The following is a 17,856-nucleotide window of genomic DNA, read 5'->3' on the forward strand; positions in this document are numbered from 1 at the left end:
ATTCAATTAATTATTACAAAAAATAATCATCTAAAATCCTAATTTACCAAAATATTTCACTCTAATACCCTCTTTTTTTTAACTGGTGGCCACCACCTTCATCAATAATCATCTCACTTCATCATTGTTACTTGGCTTGTCACACGACACTTACTCTTAGTAAAAATATCCATCCACTTAAGAATAAAAATAATCATCCGCATACCTAATGAATTGAACATCCAACATATTTTAATTATATATAACTAAACCCAACCCAGTCAAAATAATTATCTACATAAAAATTAAAATAACCATCCGCATACCTACTAAAATGACCATCTTAAATTGACCATTAAATACATTAAAGTATCCCATTTACATTAAGAATAAACATCTCATTTAGATAAAAATAACATGTGCATACATAAAACTTCCGCTGCATATTCTTGGTTTCTTGAAAAGTAGTTGTTGCTGCTGACAATGATGAATTATACAAAGATATGTATGAGAATTGTCATGCTGCTGTTGCTGTTGCTGCCGCTTGGGATTTATTATTATCTTTTTCTTTTGGGGTGTCTTCTTCATTGTTATGATACTACTACTTGTACTTGATGATGATGATCCTTCTTTCACCACAACTTGCTCCAAGGAACAATAAACTGAAAATTCAAAAAGTGAAATAAATAAACATAAGAGATAGTGAAGAAAGAGAGGGAGAGTGGCTTCTTACACGGAGGTTGGTTTCTTAAGGGATTCATCAAGTCTGGCCTCAGGAACTGTGTCGCGTACCAGTTTGTCTCACTCTTCGGAAGCTCTTTGCTCGGGTTAGGGTACAGCTTGATCTTCAGCGAAGCGCTTCTCACACCAGCGATCTCGGCGGTTTCAGCGGCACTGATGAGAGAGGATGGAGAGGGAGAGATAGGGAAGAGGGAGACCGATTGGAGGTATTCGTAAAGGTTTGAAATCCTTATTTGCTTTGTATTTAAAATTGGAAATAATTTTGTAATTAATTTATTTAATTATCATTTAATGTTAATTTCAAAAATACATCTATTGTATACATTGTACACTAATTACATTGGCTCCTCGATTAATCTTCAAGATTTCTCTATCCTGAAATTCTGTTTTGAATCTTTGTGTCTCTTAAGATGTTTGGGATCGTCTGTTTGTTTTGTTACTGCTTGCGTTTTCTTTGCTTTCTGTTCATCTTCAGGTTGGTTTTCCTTTTAACCCTGTTACCGCCATGTCTGGATGATGCTTCTTGGTTTTTTGTACATAGTCTTCGGGTGGCTTCGTGAAAGTGTATTTTTGTAAATGCGATTGTTCTATAGTGATACTTTTTTTCTGGGGAGACCAATTTTGCTGCTCAAAGTTATAAAATTTGTAGGTTTCTAGGTTTTGTTATATTGAATTCTGGCTTGTTTTTTCCCCGAAATGGTGCCATTTTTTTTGAATAATGGTGTCATTTTCTTTTCTCAACGTTATTGTGACTGCTACTGGAGGATTTTGGATTTGTAGTCGCCCCCTCAACTTTTGAGTTTATCTGAATCTTGTGTTGTTATTTCCGACTTGTAGCTCCTGAGTTTTTGTAATGACATAGCTTTATTTTGTTGTTTTATATGGATAACCTTTTATGTTTTGTTCAGTAGTTCTCAGTATGTCGTCTAAAGTACTTTTTGACTTAAACTGTGTAGATGTTGCTGTTCTTTCTATCATCCCTGTAGTTGACAACGAGTATGTAGAGAAGTTTTATTTACAGCATAGAGTTTGTAGGACCCAAGAGGACGAGAGGAAGTATGAGCTAGTAGCTCCTGACCTTGAGGATAAAATTTGTTTCCCCTAATTTAACAACTCGGAGAGTCATTTTCTTTTCATCTATGATTATTTGTTTACTAGGTTGGGGGTAACACTTCTATTTACTGATTTTAAAACTGAGATTCTTCGTATCTGTAAAGTGGCTCCTTCTCAGCTCCACCTGAACTCATAGGGCTTTATGAAGGTTTATCAATTAATAAGTTGGGAGCTTGATCATTTCCTTTCTTCCAAGATTTTCTTTTATCTTTTTCAGCTTACCAAATCTTTCAGCTCTAAAAAACAACACTAGCTTTCTTTTTGAGCTATTCAAGGCAAAATTTTGTTTTCTATTTTTTTATGAATCTTTTCATGATTTTAAGAACTATTTCTTTAAGGTTTGACCTGTAAATGGTGATCGACATTTTTCTTCAATGAGAGAGATGAACCCATTCTTTGTTTGTACTGGGAAGAGGCTTCCAGTGTCATGAAATACAACCATGAGGATCTGGATGAGGTAGAGGAGTGTGCAGTAGCCTTGTTTCAAGAGTGTTGGAGCCAAGCTCCTCATCTTGACACCAAGAAGTTTTTGATAAGCAAGTCGAGCTATGTTCGTACCGAACTAGGTAGCTAGCTTTTTATTTTGTAGATACTTCTTTTACATTTGTTAGACTTTTGTAACTTTAATCTCTTTCCTTGTTTTACTTTTTTGTAGCAAGGATGATCAACTATTCAGACACTTTACAGAGAGTGCGCCAGACAAAGAAGAATACTGCTGCTCGGGCTATCTAGTTGAGAGAGGCTGGTAAGTCGGACAACCTCTCTTCTCCTTCTAAGTCGGATTTGTCCTCTTCTCAGTCAGCCAGAATCGTCCTTCCTCCTCATCCACCTTTGAACACAAAGCCTCTACCTCATACTATTCCCCCAATGCCTTCCTTCACCAACTTGGGTTCCTAGAAACGAAAAACTCTATCTTCTGAGGTTGTAGTACTTACCGTCAGGGTTTCAATGTTGTCTCCTTTTGTGAGAAACATATCCTTTCTTATAGTTCTATAAGCATAGATGATGTCTCTCTCAAAAGACACCTAGAGATGCTGGCCCGAGGGGATATTCAAACGGCAGGGGTGTGTTTGGCCCTTGTAAAGCAATTGGAGAAAACTCCTCTTGGTGCTACCCAGAGAGAGTTGGCCGACCTTCGTGTTGAGGTCACTTCTCTGCGGGAGGACAAGTCAGATTTGGAGGCCGAAAAAAAGATTCTTATTTCCGATCTTTCGAAACTTCATAAGAGGGTAAAGCATTCTAAGGCGGCTTGTTACTCCTTTAAGTTAAGCAGGTTGTTAAAATCTCCTTTTTAAATGAGTAGGAGAGATTAAAGGAGTTAGTTACTTATTTAGACAAGTAGAATTAGGCCCATGTCGCCATATCCGACCTTTATGTGATCAGGTAGATATTAGTGTAGAGCTGAATTTTATCCATAAAGCAGAGCTGAATTTTATCCATAAAGCATTGATCGGACTTTATTCCTTTTAGCTTTGGCTAAGTTATAGGCTAACATATGAACAATTAGTATTAGTTCAAGAGAAAAAAAGTGCTCCTTGTTATCAGAGCATGGTTGATTACTTGATTGGTTAATTACTATTCAGAAAAACCACATTAAGAAACTCGAGGGAACAGAGTTCGAATTATGCTTAGAATGAGACAGATATTAACTAATAATGCAAGAAGGGGTTTCACTTTTATGTTTTTACATTACATTCTGTAATAATAAATTCCCCGATTTGAATATAAATCAATAAGAATGAGGTTAAAATTAGATTCATTCAACCTCAAGAAAAAAAGATTAAGTATGCTGCAAAGTGGTTCTGAGCCTTCTCCTTGACGCAAGCAGCAAAATGCCACCCACAACCATTGCCAATTACAGTTACCCTCGGCACGGTGGCTTGCGAGCATTGCTCCTCATCCCTTACTAGTTAGTAGTTACTACTTACTAGGCCTATGCATGCTAGTGTTGGCAACTAAGTCATCAAGAATAAGCTACTAAAAGATCAATGCACAACCCATGTCTTCATTCATGATGGAAAACACTTGTGATTTTTTTTTTTTTTTTAATTTTCAAAAGGGTATTGTTTTGATGTTGGTTATATGTGTCACCCTCGTCAATTGTAATATAAATGCTTTTGAGATGCTAAAATAGAAGTTGGTTTCATCTTTGGGTGGTGTCTGCTTTTCAATTTGATCTTATTGAAGTAACCATTTAGAATGTGGATTCTTTTGTGCCTCCTATTGGAGTTTGGATGTTTCATGTTTGCTTGTCAAAGATAAACAACTTCAACTTCATGGTTATATTATGAAAATAAGGAGATTTTGAGAATAATATGGATGTGGATTTTCATGTAAAACACTTCCATTATCGATAAATTAACATTCTAACCAATATCATAATTTATAAGATAACTATGATATCAATCTCTCCTAGTAACATAACTATGCATGAATTAAACTACTATAGGAAACAGGTTGGTATTTGATAATATCTACACAGTTATATGAATAGAAGATAAGTTGCATTAAACCCCTTTTATGAAAAACACTACACTGTTATATGAATATATGAATAGAAGATAAGTTGCAACATGAAGAGGAGCAAAGCAGCCAGATTATCATAAAAATAACATCTCATAAGTAATTAACACAAACTGCGCCTCATATATCCCCCTTAAAACAGTTCGGAGAAGGAAGATCCAAAATAATAGACGTGATTAAGACGACCGAAATGTGCATGCGCAGCCGATTCCATACAACTTTTTCTAACTGGGATCAGACTTGTCAAGAGCTGGAACCAAATGCAACATCAAGTACAAAACAGGCGAAGTTAGAAAATTGGCATGAATAGAAGAAACAAATAACAATCACACTATAGAGGGAGACGCATTACTGTTGTAATTCAGGAGCTTCTCGATGAGGTCAACATGCGTCATAAGCATACGCCTACAACAATAACGAACCAGCCCCAAAGCATCAAGCGCATCTCTGCAATCCATCATGTTAAGACAGCCATGTTAGACCTAACTGATTCCATTGAAGATAAGAGTAGTAATGCAATGGTATCGGCACCTAGTGATTGTATCCCTAACAGGATTCAGCAGTTAAGGAAAACTGAAAAAGCAATACCATATTACACATAATGAACACAGACAAATGCATGTTGAATTGAAAAGGTTAACATAATGTACAACAATCAAATAACTTCTGAATAGACCATAATTAAACAGGATTTATTTACTACCCATGCTAAATCAAGTGGTTCTAGTCTTCTAGCAAAATACTACAATTTATGGTGCTGCCAACTCATTCATTATATAAGTTTGAGAACTACAACCTGGAACCATTGACTACTCATACTACCATTTTGCTAGGCATGTTAGATCGAAACAAGTGAAACAACCATTCATCCGTTCAAGTCACCGCAAAAAAGAAATAAAATAAAATCAATCATTCTATCTAGCTCAGCTCAGCATATGCAAGTATGTAAGCCCACATTCAAATTTTAGGCCATAAACCCTAACCGAAGAAGAAAGAGGGGAAACTGACCCTTCAGAGTAATCTGACTGGAGAAGGTCCAAATAGGCATCCCATTTGTTTCCGATGACCTATAAACAAAAAATTGAGCACGAATTAACCAAAAGAAAGCTCAAAACTTTATGAAAAGTAGTGGGTTGAAATGCAAGGAAGAAGAGAAAATGACCTTTCCGCAGGTGAAGCAACGGACTGGGATAATCATCTTGCTCCTTCCTCTGAACACTCTGGAAGCTTCTCTAAGAGGAATGCGGTGATGGAACCGCGACTCTGAGAGAAAGAGCGTGGGTTCTCTTTCTTCTCTTTCAAACCGATCTGATTTCAACTCATTCATACGGTTTTTAGTCGGTTCTTTAAAGAGAAGAGAAATACTAGGGCCAGCAACTTTTGTGATTTGTAGTAATCAAATAGTCATTAATGATGGTTTTAATGGTGTGAGATTGGTGTAAGATTTTATTTAATGGCTCACTTTTCTTTGCTGGTTACATGACCAGAATTTAACAAAGTTGCTGGCCCTCTAAACTTTTCAATCCTTTAAATTTGTACTTTTTTTTGGATTAATTAATCCAAAATTAAAGTTTCCAGAGATTTAATTGTTATTTTTTTCGTAGAAAGTCAATAATATTTAAAATTATAGACTAATAATATTTTATTAAACTGTTACATTAAAAAAATTAGATTAAAAAATTGATAAAAAAATAATAAACACTGAATAAAACATAGAAAAAGTCTAGAGGGCCAGCAATTTTATTAAAATTTAGCCAGCACTTAACTATTAAAAGTAAAATGAATAATCCTCCACCTCCACCATTGGATATAATCTTCCACCGTTAAACACACTTATGATGGCTAATTGATGATTATATATCACAATTTCTATTGGTCCCTAACACTTCTCTAAAACATATAGTATGTAGAGCGTAGACTGTAGTTTCTAGAAAACAAAAATTACAAAGTTTCTAAAAAATAAAATATTGGACTTGATAAATTTCTGAAAAAGTTGCACAGTTTATTCTTTGTTAGGGGTGAATAAACACACTATTACAATTCTACTTATTTGTCAATTTCTTTTTTTCTGTAGAGATCAATAAATCTAGAGTAAATATCTTTTTCGGTTTCTAACTATTTGTTTGATAGACTTTTCACTTTCTAAAAAATCTAAACATTCAAATCGGTCCCTATTTACTTTAATATATGTACGTTCCAATTCTTGGTTAGGAACTGAAAATGGCATTTATTCAAAGTAGATAGGAATTGGAAATCTGGAATGTATATATATCAAAATAAATAGAAATCAATTTTAATGTTTAGATTTCTTAAAAAGTAGGAAGTCTATCGGATAAATGATTAGAGACCGAAAAGGACATTTATTCATAAATTTATCATAAAAATCTTTCAGTGACTTAACATTTTCTTCTTAAAAACTTATAAGTTCGTCAAAAAAAATTTCAAAGTTTAGGGTATTTGTATTTTTCAGATGAAATAAAATTATGCTTTAAATAAGTTTTAAAATTCTATGTAATACTTTATTTTTTGGTTTTGGTATAGATTTTTTTTAAAATCAAATGGATAATGGTAGATTTGATAGACAAATTATTCCCTAATTTACATATTGTCTAGATCGGATTGGTGTATTTAAATTGTTTTATAATGGACTAACTTAGCTATTCTATTCTTTGGTTTTGCCCTTTAATATATGTTGATATTATCCTATATATTCTCGGTTTCGTGCTGTTCCACCGTCTTCAAAACCATAATTTTGAAAGGAAACCTATCCAAAATAACCGAAATCGAAGAACAAAACCGAATGGAATAACCGTAAAGAGGAGCTGATCGGTTCAATTTGATTTTTTATTATGGATTTTAGAACCGAAGTCAATACATGTTAGCTAAACCTAAAATGCCATCGGTTTTATCCGACATTAGTGTATGTAGCCGTGCATGAGAAATATTTATTTTTTATTTATATTTTAAATATTTTTAATAAAAAAATATTTTTGAATATATTTAATTTTAAATTAAGTTAAATTTTTTATTTTTTATTTAGATAAATACTAAGCAAAAGTATATAATAAAAAAATTATAAAATAATTAAATTAATTAAAAAAATTAATTATTCTATTACTATCTATAATTTCACTGAATTTGTAATTATATTTTTATATTTTTTTAATTAGATTTCTATAATATTTTTAATTTTCTAATTAGATTCTTTTCATATTAAAAATATTAAAATTAACAAAATATTTTTTTCAAAAACATGTAATCAAAGATCTAATTAGATTTTTAATTATGGACACTTTTAATTTGCAGAAAAATATTTCATTAACTCTAATATTTGTTATACTGGCAAGAACATATTTACAAATTAAAAATAATGTAGGGACTCAATTGAAAGAAAAATATATATAAGAACCTAATTAAAATTTGGTAAAATTATAAGGACCAATAGAGTAATTAAATCTTAAAGAAAAAAGCGCAATATGCAATAAATTAATGTCTTAATTTCTATGAGAAAATGTGCGTAAATATTTTTTTTGTAAACAACCAAAATTTTAGTTTGTGTCTCTAATATTGATCATTGAACATCCACATGTTTTTTCTCGTATTCTAATTTTAAGTTTCCAAACTTTATCTTTAAATGTTACCTTTGAGATTCTTAATAAGATTATACCCACAAAAAAAATTAAGATAAAATAAAATGATAACATAATATAGGTAAAAAATATAAAAAAAATCATATTTAATAATATATTGATGAACTCAATATTAAAATAGAATTTAATAGCCATAATAATGGTTAAAAAAGATATAAGTCTCAAATAAAAAAATTTGCAATCAACTAATATACTAAAGGACATATATATATAGTGTAGGATTGATTTATTTTAAATTAAAAATAAAATATTCAATTAATATTAAATTAATTTGATTATTGATATTCAGAACAAATTATTCTAGTTATACGTGATTGATTTGTAAAATAAAAAATTTATTATATTTTTTATTTAATAATTTTTTTTATTTATATATACTTATATATTAATTGTTTAATTAATAATTTTCATATTTTTAAAATATATTTATTTTATTTAAATAATTTTAAATATTTTTTATTTATGTATAAGTATATATAATATATTAGATATAGATAAATATATTTAAGTCATATATATTAATTATTTTTTATTATAATTATATATTAAATATATATAATTATTTTTAGCTTATAATTTATAATTTTTTATTCTTTATTATTAATATTATTGTACGTGTAATTTTTATAAATTATAGCAATTTTTATTAATCAAGGTAATCTTTCTAAATCATTATTAAAGACAATAAGTTTATATGCTAATTGATTATGTCTAATAAAAAAATTAGATTAATTAATTATTATTTTAAAAGTATATAATAAAACAAATAATTTTAATTATGCATATTAATGAATAATTTAATTAATACATAATAATTTATTTTTAATAATTTATTCATGCAAATAGTGGTATAACAGGAATAATAATAATAATTATGGATCATATTATGATTACGTAAAATAATGTTAGTTATAATTGTACATTCAGTTAATAATAATAATAATAATAATAATAATAATAATAATAATAATAATAATAATAATAATAATAATCTATCATGCACGGACACGGGACACGACACGACACGACACGAGACACGTCGACATGCACATTTTAAAATTTTATAAGATATGGGGATACACATACATATAAAATATAAAGTATTTTTTTAGATAAATCGTAATGATATTTTAATATTTTATTGATATTAAAATATAAATTAATTTTTAATAATTTTTAGTGTCTTATTTTAATTATATCAAGTATTTAAAATATTTTTTTATTTTAATAAATAATAATATATACTATATCTAAATTTATTTCAAGAATATATTTTAAGAATAAGATTGGACACGCTGACACGTGATGGTATTTAGGTGTGTCCAAGTGTGTCCCGAGAAAATTTTTTATTTTTTATTAAGACACGATTGGACACAACAAACACGCGTGTCGGACGAGTGTGGTGAGTATCATATCCGAAATGTGTCCGACACGCGAACAGAACAATTCAGCGAAGTGTCCGTGCTTCATAGATAATAATAATAATAATAATAATAGGATTTTTAAAATTAAAAAAAAAACAATTTTAATTAATGTTAAATTCATTTGATATATATTAATTATAGCTATTAACTTATTTTTTATACTTATGATTATATCTTTATATATCTAAATATATATTATTGGATAACAAAATTTTACTTCGATAATCCTATTCATCATTATAGGTTAATAAATTTTTTAGTGTAAGTAAAGTAGATTCCTTGGATATAATTATTTTATTTAAATAATTCTTAATATTTCTTTAGTTATGTATACATATATATTAATTATATGTAAAAAAAATTAAGTCACATATCATTATATATTTTTTTATTATGATTATTTTTTTGTATTATGATTATTTTTGAGTTTACAATTATTCAATAATATTTTTATTTTTTATTTTTAATATCATCATATGCTTAAATTTGTGTAATCTTCATAAAACACGCACGGTAATCTTTATTAATAACAGTTATTTTCATATATATATATATCATTATTAAAAACACGACTTATATGCTAATTAAATATATCTAATAAAAAAATTAGACTAATTAATTATCACTTTGTATAATAAAATAAATAATTTTAATTATGTATAATTAGTGAATAATCTAATTAATATACGATATTTTTTTTAATAATACATTCATGTAAATAGTAATATAATAAAAATAATAATAATTATGAAAAGTATTATAATTATGTAAAGTATTATCAATTATAATTGTGTATTCATTTACTAGTAACAATTATTGGATTGATCTACTTTAAAATAAAAAATAAATTTTTAATTAATTTTAAATTAATTTGATATATATTAATTATAGTCATTAATTATTATTATTAAATTAGTTTTTTATACCCATAATTATTTTCTTATATATCTAAATATATATTATTCGACGATTAAATTTTAACCCAATGATATTATTAATTATACGTTAATAAAATTTTGTCCCAACTAAATATATCATACTGGACTATTAAAATTTTTAACCTTACAGTAAATTTTAATCCAACTATTAACTATTTTATATAACGTCAATAAAATGTTTTAGTACAACTAATAGTATTATATAGAATTTAGTTTTTGTCTGAATAATAATCTAAAACTATTATTTATTATTACCAAATTTTTTAACTTAACTATTTTATTTATTTCTTAGTTATACTGGAAGCCAATAAAAATAAAAATAAATTTAAAGATAAAAAATTCATATTAAAAAATTTAAAAATAACATAACCAAAAATAACAGTCGTAATATATAAATTGGGGTAACAATTATAATTTCTTTAAAATTAATCTAATTAATTATTAATATTAGAATTAAACTATTTAAATAATATTTAAGTCATTTTAGACTTTAGACGTATATAAATTAGAGTCATTTTTGTAATGACAACCAACTAAAATAATATCATTTGTAAGACCCAGAACTATTATAAAACTAAATATGAGTAGATCCAACTATTCTTTAATAAAATGGAATTTACTGTCTTTTTGTTCAACTCTTACATCCATGTAATTGGAAGCTAAATCAATAAATACACCTCGAAGTGGTATTTGATATATAGATGTGGTGCAATGTAAATCATTGCGACAAAGGACAATCAAACTATAATATTAGACGAAAAGAATAAATTTGAATAAAAACTATAATCTAATTATCAAAAGAATAATAAAATGGCAACATAAAAAAATATCATAAAAATGATAATTTGTACTTTAAAATAATCAATTTCAATAAAAAATGAATAATATATTTAATTTTTATTCTATAAAGTAGTTAAAAAAAATAATAAATTAAAAAATTAAACAAAATATTTTAACTCTTAAATATAAACTCATAAATTACAAAAGAAATATATATATATATATATATATATATATATATATATATATATATATATATATATATCTTTTAGTAACACAAAATTAATTATAAAAATTAATTATTAATTGATATCAATATCAATTTGATACTAATAAGATACACATATGTATAATAGAGAATATTAACAAAGCTATTAATATTAATATTATATTTATGGATAATTATATATTTGATTAAAAATTATATTATAATGATTGACAATTAATATAATTAGAATGATTGAAATTATTAATGATTAGTAATTAGTATAATTGTGTGTTAAATGTTAATTTTTATATAATTATAAAAAAATAATTTTCTAAAATAAAAGAGAGATGTATATATTTAGTGATGAATCTAACAAATTTTGACTGTAGAAACAAAATATAAAAAATATTATGTGTACACTAAAAATTAGTCACAAAATTAATAACAATATATTTGTTATATTTAATATTTATTTTATATTTCAACACGTGAATAATTTGGTGTTGATTTTTTTTTACACTTAACAAAGTTCACAAACTATAAACATAATACGATAATAACTTTTATAATTATATTTTGTTATTGTAAAATTTGATTAGTCTTTAAATTATTTAACCAACAAATTAAAAATATTAAAATAATAATTTAAATAATAACATATAATTTAAATTTCTATTCTCTAACTAAATTTCATATTTTAAAAAGATTGATTAATCTTTTTATTGTCAGTACAATCAAATATCATTTTTTTTTATAAATGCCAACTCTTTATGATATTTATAGTTAAATTTTTTTTTAACTAATACAATTACTACAAATAAAATTAAAGCTAATTTCAAAAGAAGAAATACCAATGAATAAACAATATTCTTTCGAGTTTCAATAGATTTTATAATAATTTAATTTAATGGAGTCAAATTTAATTATTTAGTAGAGACAAATAAATATTATTTTTATATACTACTTACAAATTTTTCAAATTATAGTGGGAGCACTTGCCTCCACAACTTTCTTAATAAATCCCTCTCTCTTAATATAGTAACACCAGAATGTGTGTCACATTAATATTTTTAGCGTTAGAATACTATCATTGTAAAATAATTTAATGATAACCGAAACCAAATAACAAAACCAAAATGTCTATTCAAAATTAAGAGATGATCGGTTCAATCTGATTTCTGGTTATGGGTTTTAGAACCGAAGTCTATATTCACATGCTAAAATACCATATGCAACATAACCGAAACCAAAGAACAAAACCGAAAAGAATATTCAAAATAAAGAGCTGATTGGTTCATTTGGTTTTTGGTTATGTATTTTAGAATCGAAGTCTATGCTCTACACTCTGTTATGCTAAAATTCCATTCGGTTTTAATTCAACATAACCGATACCGAAGAACAAAACCTAAAAGAGTATCCAAAATAAAGAGCTGATCGGTTCAATTTGATTTTGGTCATGGATTTTACAACCAAAGTTTAAAATACCATTTCGGTTTTAATTTTCTGCGTAGCATCCCACTCATTTACATAGCCGATAACAAAACCGGTTTTGATTCAGTTGGCAGCTCTTAAAACCGAATGGATGACATTTGGAATTGTGTATGAACCGATTGTTTTTTTCTTCGGTTGTATCTTTTAGTTGATATATATTTATATTTTTTATTTTAGACGAAAACAATATTTTATTTTTGTATAATAATATTATTAGTTTAATATAAAATGCAACCTTGCATGAAAGATTTTTTGGAATTTATTTTTGGACTTAAACCTTGTATATTTTTTTTATTTGTCATGAACGTCGTATAAAATTTAAAAAGTTCTTTTCTTATCCTATTTTTTTTATTAATATTGATCCGTGACCTTATAACTCGATCTTTATTGTGCATTATGAGTTATAACTCGGCGTCAACTATCATTCATTATTTGCTTATAATCGACACCTTCATTATCGACTTAATGACCATCATTTCTATCTTAATAACCAAACGGTCATAACATAAATATCATTCATCAATTTTATGCCTATAAAAGGCACCGATTTTTATATCTCAATAGACAACCCATGATAAATTCTATTTCATGTCTTACATTCTATATTCATAGAATTATTATAACACACAAAATATGATAACTTCTATTTCATGTCTTACATTCTATATTCATAGAATTATTCTTATACCTCTTAAACACTTACTGACTTGAGCGTCGGAGTGTCTTTTGCAAGTACCCACCTTTTATTCTCTATAACTCATCTTGACGGAGAGCTTACAAGTATTCACCGATGGACGAGCTATACAGCGGCCAAACTCAGCAAAAACAATTGGTGCCGTCTGTGGGGAGCGAGTAAAATACTTCCATCGTGCTCGTCGTCGCTGTTCCCGTGCTCGCTACTGTGTTCGTTGCTTCTCCAGCCATCACTTGTTGTCGTCGTTGCTCCAGTTCTCGCTGCCGTGTTCGCCGCGCCTCCCCGGTCGCCACTTCTATCATGACTGTTGCGCTGCTCCCGTGCTCTTCTGCGCCCTCCATTTCAATTAAGGGAGAATGTTTATTTTTTCATCAATCAATTTATGGTTCGGTATTTCTATTTTGGTCTAGCCTCTGTGATTCTCTTTGGTTCTGATTTGTTTTGTCAATTTTGTGCTTCTATTTGGTTCTAGATTTCTATTTTATTCTGTGCATCTCTTTGGTTTTGTTTTGTTTTGTTTTGTGCTTCTGAAATTAGGTATTGTTAGAGACTTCTTTCAGAATTTTTTACTGACTGATATGAGAAGATTAGAAAGACACAGAAGAAAGACAAGAGGAAAAAAAATTGGATTGATTGTTAATGTGTTTTTTAGCATATATAATAAGAAACTATTTGTTTCATTGAACTTTTCGTTCATATCTCCTAAGTCGTAATAGAGGCATGTTCATATTATTATTTGTATACTAGTATTATATAATAATTTATATTTTGTTGTATACTAAATTCAGCTGGTGCTGTGTTGAATTCTGCAATTACAAATCCTTTCTTTGGATTTCTAAGTACTTAGATCTTTTCTTTATTATTTTAGTGATTATCATTCAAAATTAAAAATATTAAAAAAATTAAGTATCTTTTAATATTGTCAAAAATGAACTTATATGTTTGTCAAGTATTGAATATTTTAGTAAACAATAATAGCTGGGAATGAACTCAGCTTACTTTGTTGATATAACATCGTTGTTCATATTATTGTTTATCTTGAATTGGATGGAGAACTGAATAAATAGCAATAAAAAACTTACACAAATGTTTATTGTTTATCTTAAATTATTGTAGGATTGCGAGAGATGAGCTTAGAGAGTGTTCAAAATAATTTTGAAGAAAGTGTTGATAAGCCTTTATAAAAATTTGTAACAAAGAAATATAAAATTGAAGGTAGTGAAAATCTTGAATTTTAATGTAAATTTTGCAAGGTTTTATTTAGTGGTTCTTATATTAGAGTAAGAATACATTTATTGAAGATTTCAGGAAAAGAAATTAGATTTTGTGCAAAATTTACATCAACAAAGCTTGAAGAACTTAAAAAACTTGATAGTGAAAGTATATTATTGCATGAAAGTAAAAAGGCTAAGTCAATTCATCTTCCACCCTTATCTAATGCAAGTGAACTTGATTCAAGAAAAAGAAGAGCTACTGGACTTTTAGAGAAAGCTTTTAATGTGAATGCAAGGGAGACTCTAGATTTACATATTGCTAGAATATTTTTTTCATCTGGATTACCTTTTTATCTAGCCAAAAATTTGTATTTTGTCAAAATTTTTTCTTATGCTGCTAATTATTATATTAATGGTTATATTCCTCTTGGATATAATAAATTGAGGACAACTTTACATGAAAAAGAGAAGCAATATGTGGAGAGAATGTTAGAACCTACTAAGAATTCGTGGAGTGAAAAGGGAGTGAGTATTGTAAGTGACGGATAGAGTGATCCCCAAAAGAGGCCTATTCTTAATTTTATAGCTGTAATTGAAAGTGGACCTATGTTTTTGAAAGTTGTAGATTGTTCAAATTAGATCAAAGACAAGGATTATGTTGCAAAACAAATAAGAGATGTGATAAGAGAAGTCGGTCTCCTAAATGTAGTGCAGATTGGGACTGATAATGCGCCGGTTTGTAAAGCGGCTGGTTTATTAATTAAAGCTGAATTTTCATCTGTTTATTGGACTCCTTGTGTTATTCATACTCTCAACCTTGCTTTAAAGGATATTTGTGCAGCTAAGAATACAGAGAAGAATAATTTTGTTTATCAAGAATGCTCATGGATTACTCAAATTGCTGAAAATACTTCTTTTATAAAAAAATTCATTGTTAATCATCATATGAGGTTATCTATTTTCAATGAATTTAATACATTGAAGTTGCTTAATGTTGCTCCTATTCGATTTTCTTCTACTATTGTGATGTTCAAAAGATTTAGGTTGTTAAAGTAAGGCCTCAAAGAGATGGTTATAAGTGAGAAATGGTCTTCATACAAGGAAGATAATATTGGCAAAGCTGAGTTTGTTACAGAAAATATTTTGAGTAAAAATTGGTGGCAAAAAATTGATTATATTCTTGCTTTCACAAATCCTATTTATGATGTTTTAAGAAGTACAGACATGGATGCACCTACTCTTCATTTGGTCCATGAGATGTGGGATTCAATGATGAAGAAAGGAAAAGTGCTATATATCTCTATGAAAGAAAAAATGAACAAGAGTCATCGTCCTTCTACAATGTTGTGCACTCAATATTGGTTCAAAGCTGGACAAAAAGCAGCACACCTCTTCATTGTTTAGCACATTCATTGAATCCAAGGTAACTTTTTACGTTTATTGTTTATAACTTTTATTTATAAGTGAAGATAATTGAATTATTATTAATTTCTGCTTAACTACTAATTATATAGGTGTTATAGTCACCAATGGTTAAGAGAAGATCCTACACGAGTTTCTCCTCATCAAGATATTGAGATCACTAATTAGAGAGTTAAATGCTTGAAGAGGTATTTTCCTAATGAAGAAGAGAGGAGAAAGGTAAACATTGAATTTACAAGCTTTTCTGATGGTAGAGGTGTCTTTGATGATTATGACTCTTTGAATGATAGAGGCATAGTTGATGCAAAATCTTGGTGGCTAATTCATGGTGGTAAAGCAAAATTTCTTCAACCAATTGCTCTTAGGATACTAGGGCAACCATCTTCATCTTCTTGTTGTGAAAGGAATTGGAGCACATATTTTTTATCCATTCCCTAAAAAGAAACAAGTTGAAGCCTAAACGTGCAGAAAATTTAGTATTTGTCCACACTAATCTTTGTCTTCTTTCAAGAAAAATTTCACGATACAATAAAGGAGAAACTATGATGTGGGATATTGTTGGAGATGTTTTTTCACCAATTGATGAAGAAAATGGTGTTCTTGAAGTTGCTCACCTTTCTCTTGATGAAGCGTAGTTGGAAAGAGTGACTTTTTCTAATGATGAAGATATCAACTATATATGATGGAGAAATAATATGACTTTAGATAACTTTTTTTTGTGTACATGTGATGTACAAAATTCTTACTATCTCTATTAAGACATAGGAGTTTAGGATTTTAACTTTTGAATACTTATACACTTCAGTAAGAAATGCATATTATATGGTTGTTTTTGAAAATATCTCTATTAATACATATCTCTATTTAATGAATATATTATATTATTATATTATTAATATATGCGTGTCTCCGTATTAGACAACTTTTTAGAATTCGCGTGTCGTGTCGTGTCCCGTGTCCGTGTCCGTGTCTATGCTTTATAGTATGCAACACTTCCAAAAGTTATACACAACTGATACTCCATATGAAAAGCTTGAATCTCCTGGCCTCTTCCCTAACCTTACAGATGAGGAAAAAACAAAGCTTGGCAAAATGGTAACGTCAGAGGAAATTACAGATGCCCTTTTCTCTATAGGGGTGTGGAAAGTATCGGGCCTTCTTACAATGTTTTACTAGAGCAATTGGCAGATTGTCAAGCCATTTGTGGAAAATTGGGTCAAGAATATCTTCAAGAATCATGCGAATATTAAGGAAGTTAACAATACCTTTATATCCTTGATTCCTAAACATCATAGCCCTGAAACTTTTAGCCAATTCCACCCTATCAGTCTTTGTAATGTTTCTTATAAGTTGGTCACAAAAATCGTTGCATTGCGATTAAAAGAAGTTATTCCAAAGCTCATCAGTCCTACTCAATGCAATTTCGTACCAGGAAGGCAAAGTGCAGATAATATCATTGTGGCTCAAGAGGCTATCCAATCTATGCGTCAAAAAAAGGGGAGTATTGGTTTCACGGTGATAAAAATTAATCTTGAGAAAGCCTTTGATCGTCTTAACTGACAATTCATCCAAGACACTCTTATCGAAGTAGGCCTGCCAGAATCTTTAATTGACCTGATTGTAAATTGTTTCTCCTTATCTGAAATGAAAATTTTTTGGAATAGGACCCACTCTGCATC

General features: G+C 28.4%; 1 protein-coding gene and 1 long non-coding RNA gene across 2 annotated transcripts; one reads left to right on the forward strand and one right to left on the reverse strand.

The window, feature by feature from the left end:
• The first annotated feature begins 421 nt into the window (after positions 1–421).
• LOC112750002 (uncharacterized) lies at positions 422–3,684 on the forward strand. Its single transcript, XR_003175303.3, has 3 exons — positions 422–938; positions 2,172–2,399; positions 2,489–3,684. It is a non-coding gene; the product is annotated as an uncharacterized lncRNA (long non-coding RNA).
• A 636-nt stretch (positions 3,685–4,320) lies between these two features.
• LOC112750001 (DNA-directed RNA polymerase subunit 10-like protein) lies at positions 4,321–5,727 on the reverse strand. Its single transcript, XM_025798476.2, has 4 exons — positions 5,519–5,727; positions 5,365–5,423; positions 4,709–4,803; positions 4,321–4,606 (listed from the first exon to the last, which is right to left on the reverse strand). Exons 1-4 carry the CDS (start codon positions 5,681–5,683, stop codon positions 4,581–4,583), a joined length of 345 nt encoding a protein of 114 aa, XP_025654261.1. The 5' UTR covers positions 5,684–5,727; the 3' UTR covers positions 4,321–4,580.
• Between the last annotated feature and the right edge of the window lie 12,129 nt (positions 5,728–17,856).

The sequence above is a fragment of the Arachis hypogaea genome, chromosome 15 (genome assembly GCF_003086295.3).
Source record: "Arachis hypogaea cultivar Tifrunner chromosome 15, arahy.Tifrunner.gnm2.J5K5, whole genome shotgun sequence".
In the NCBI taxonomy this organism is placed as follows: Eukaryota; Viridiplantae; Streptophyta; class Magnoliopsida; order Fabales; family Fabaceae; genus Arachis; species Arachis hypogaea.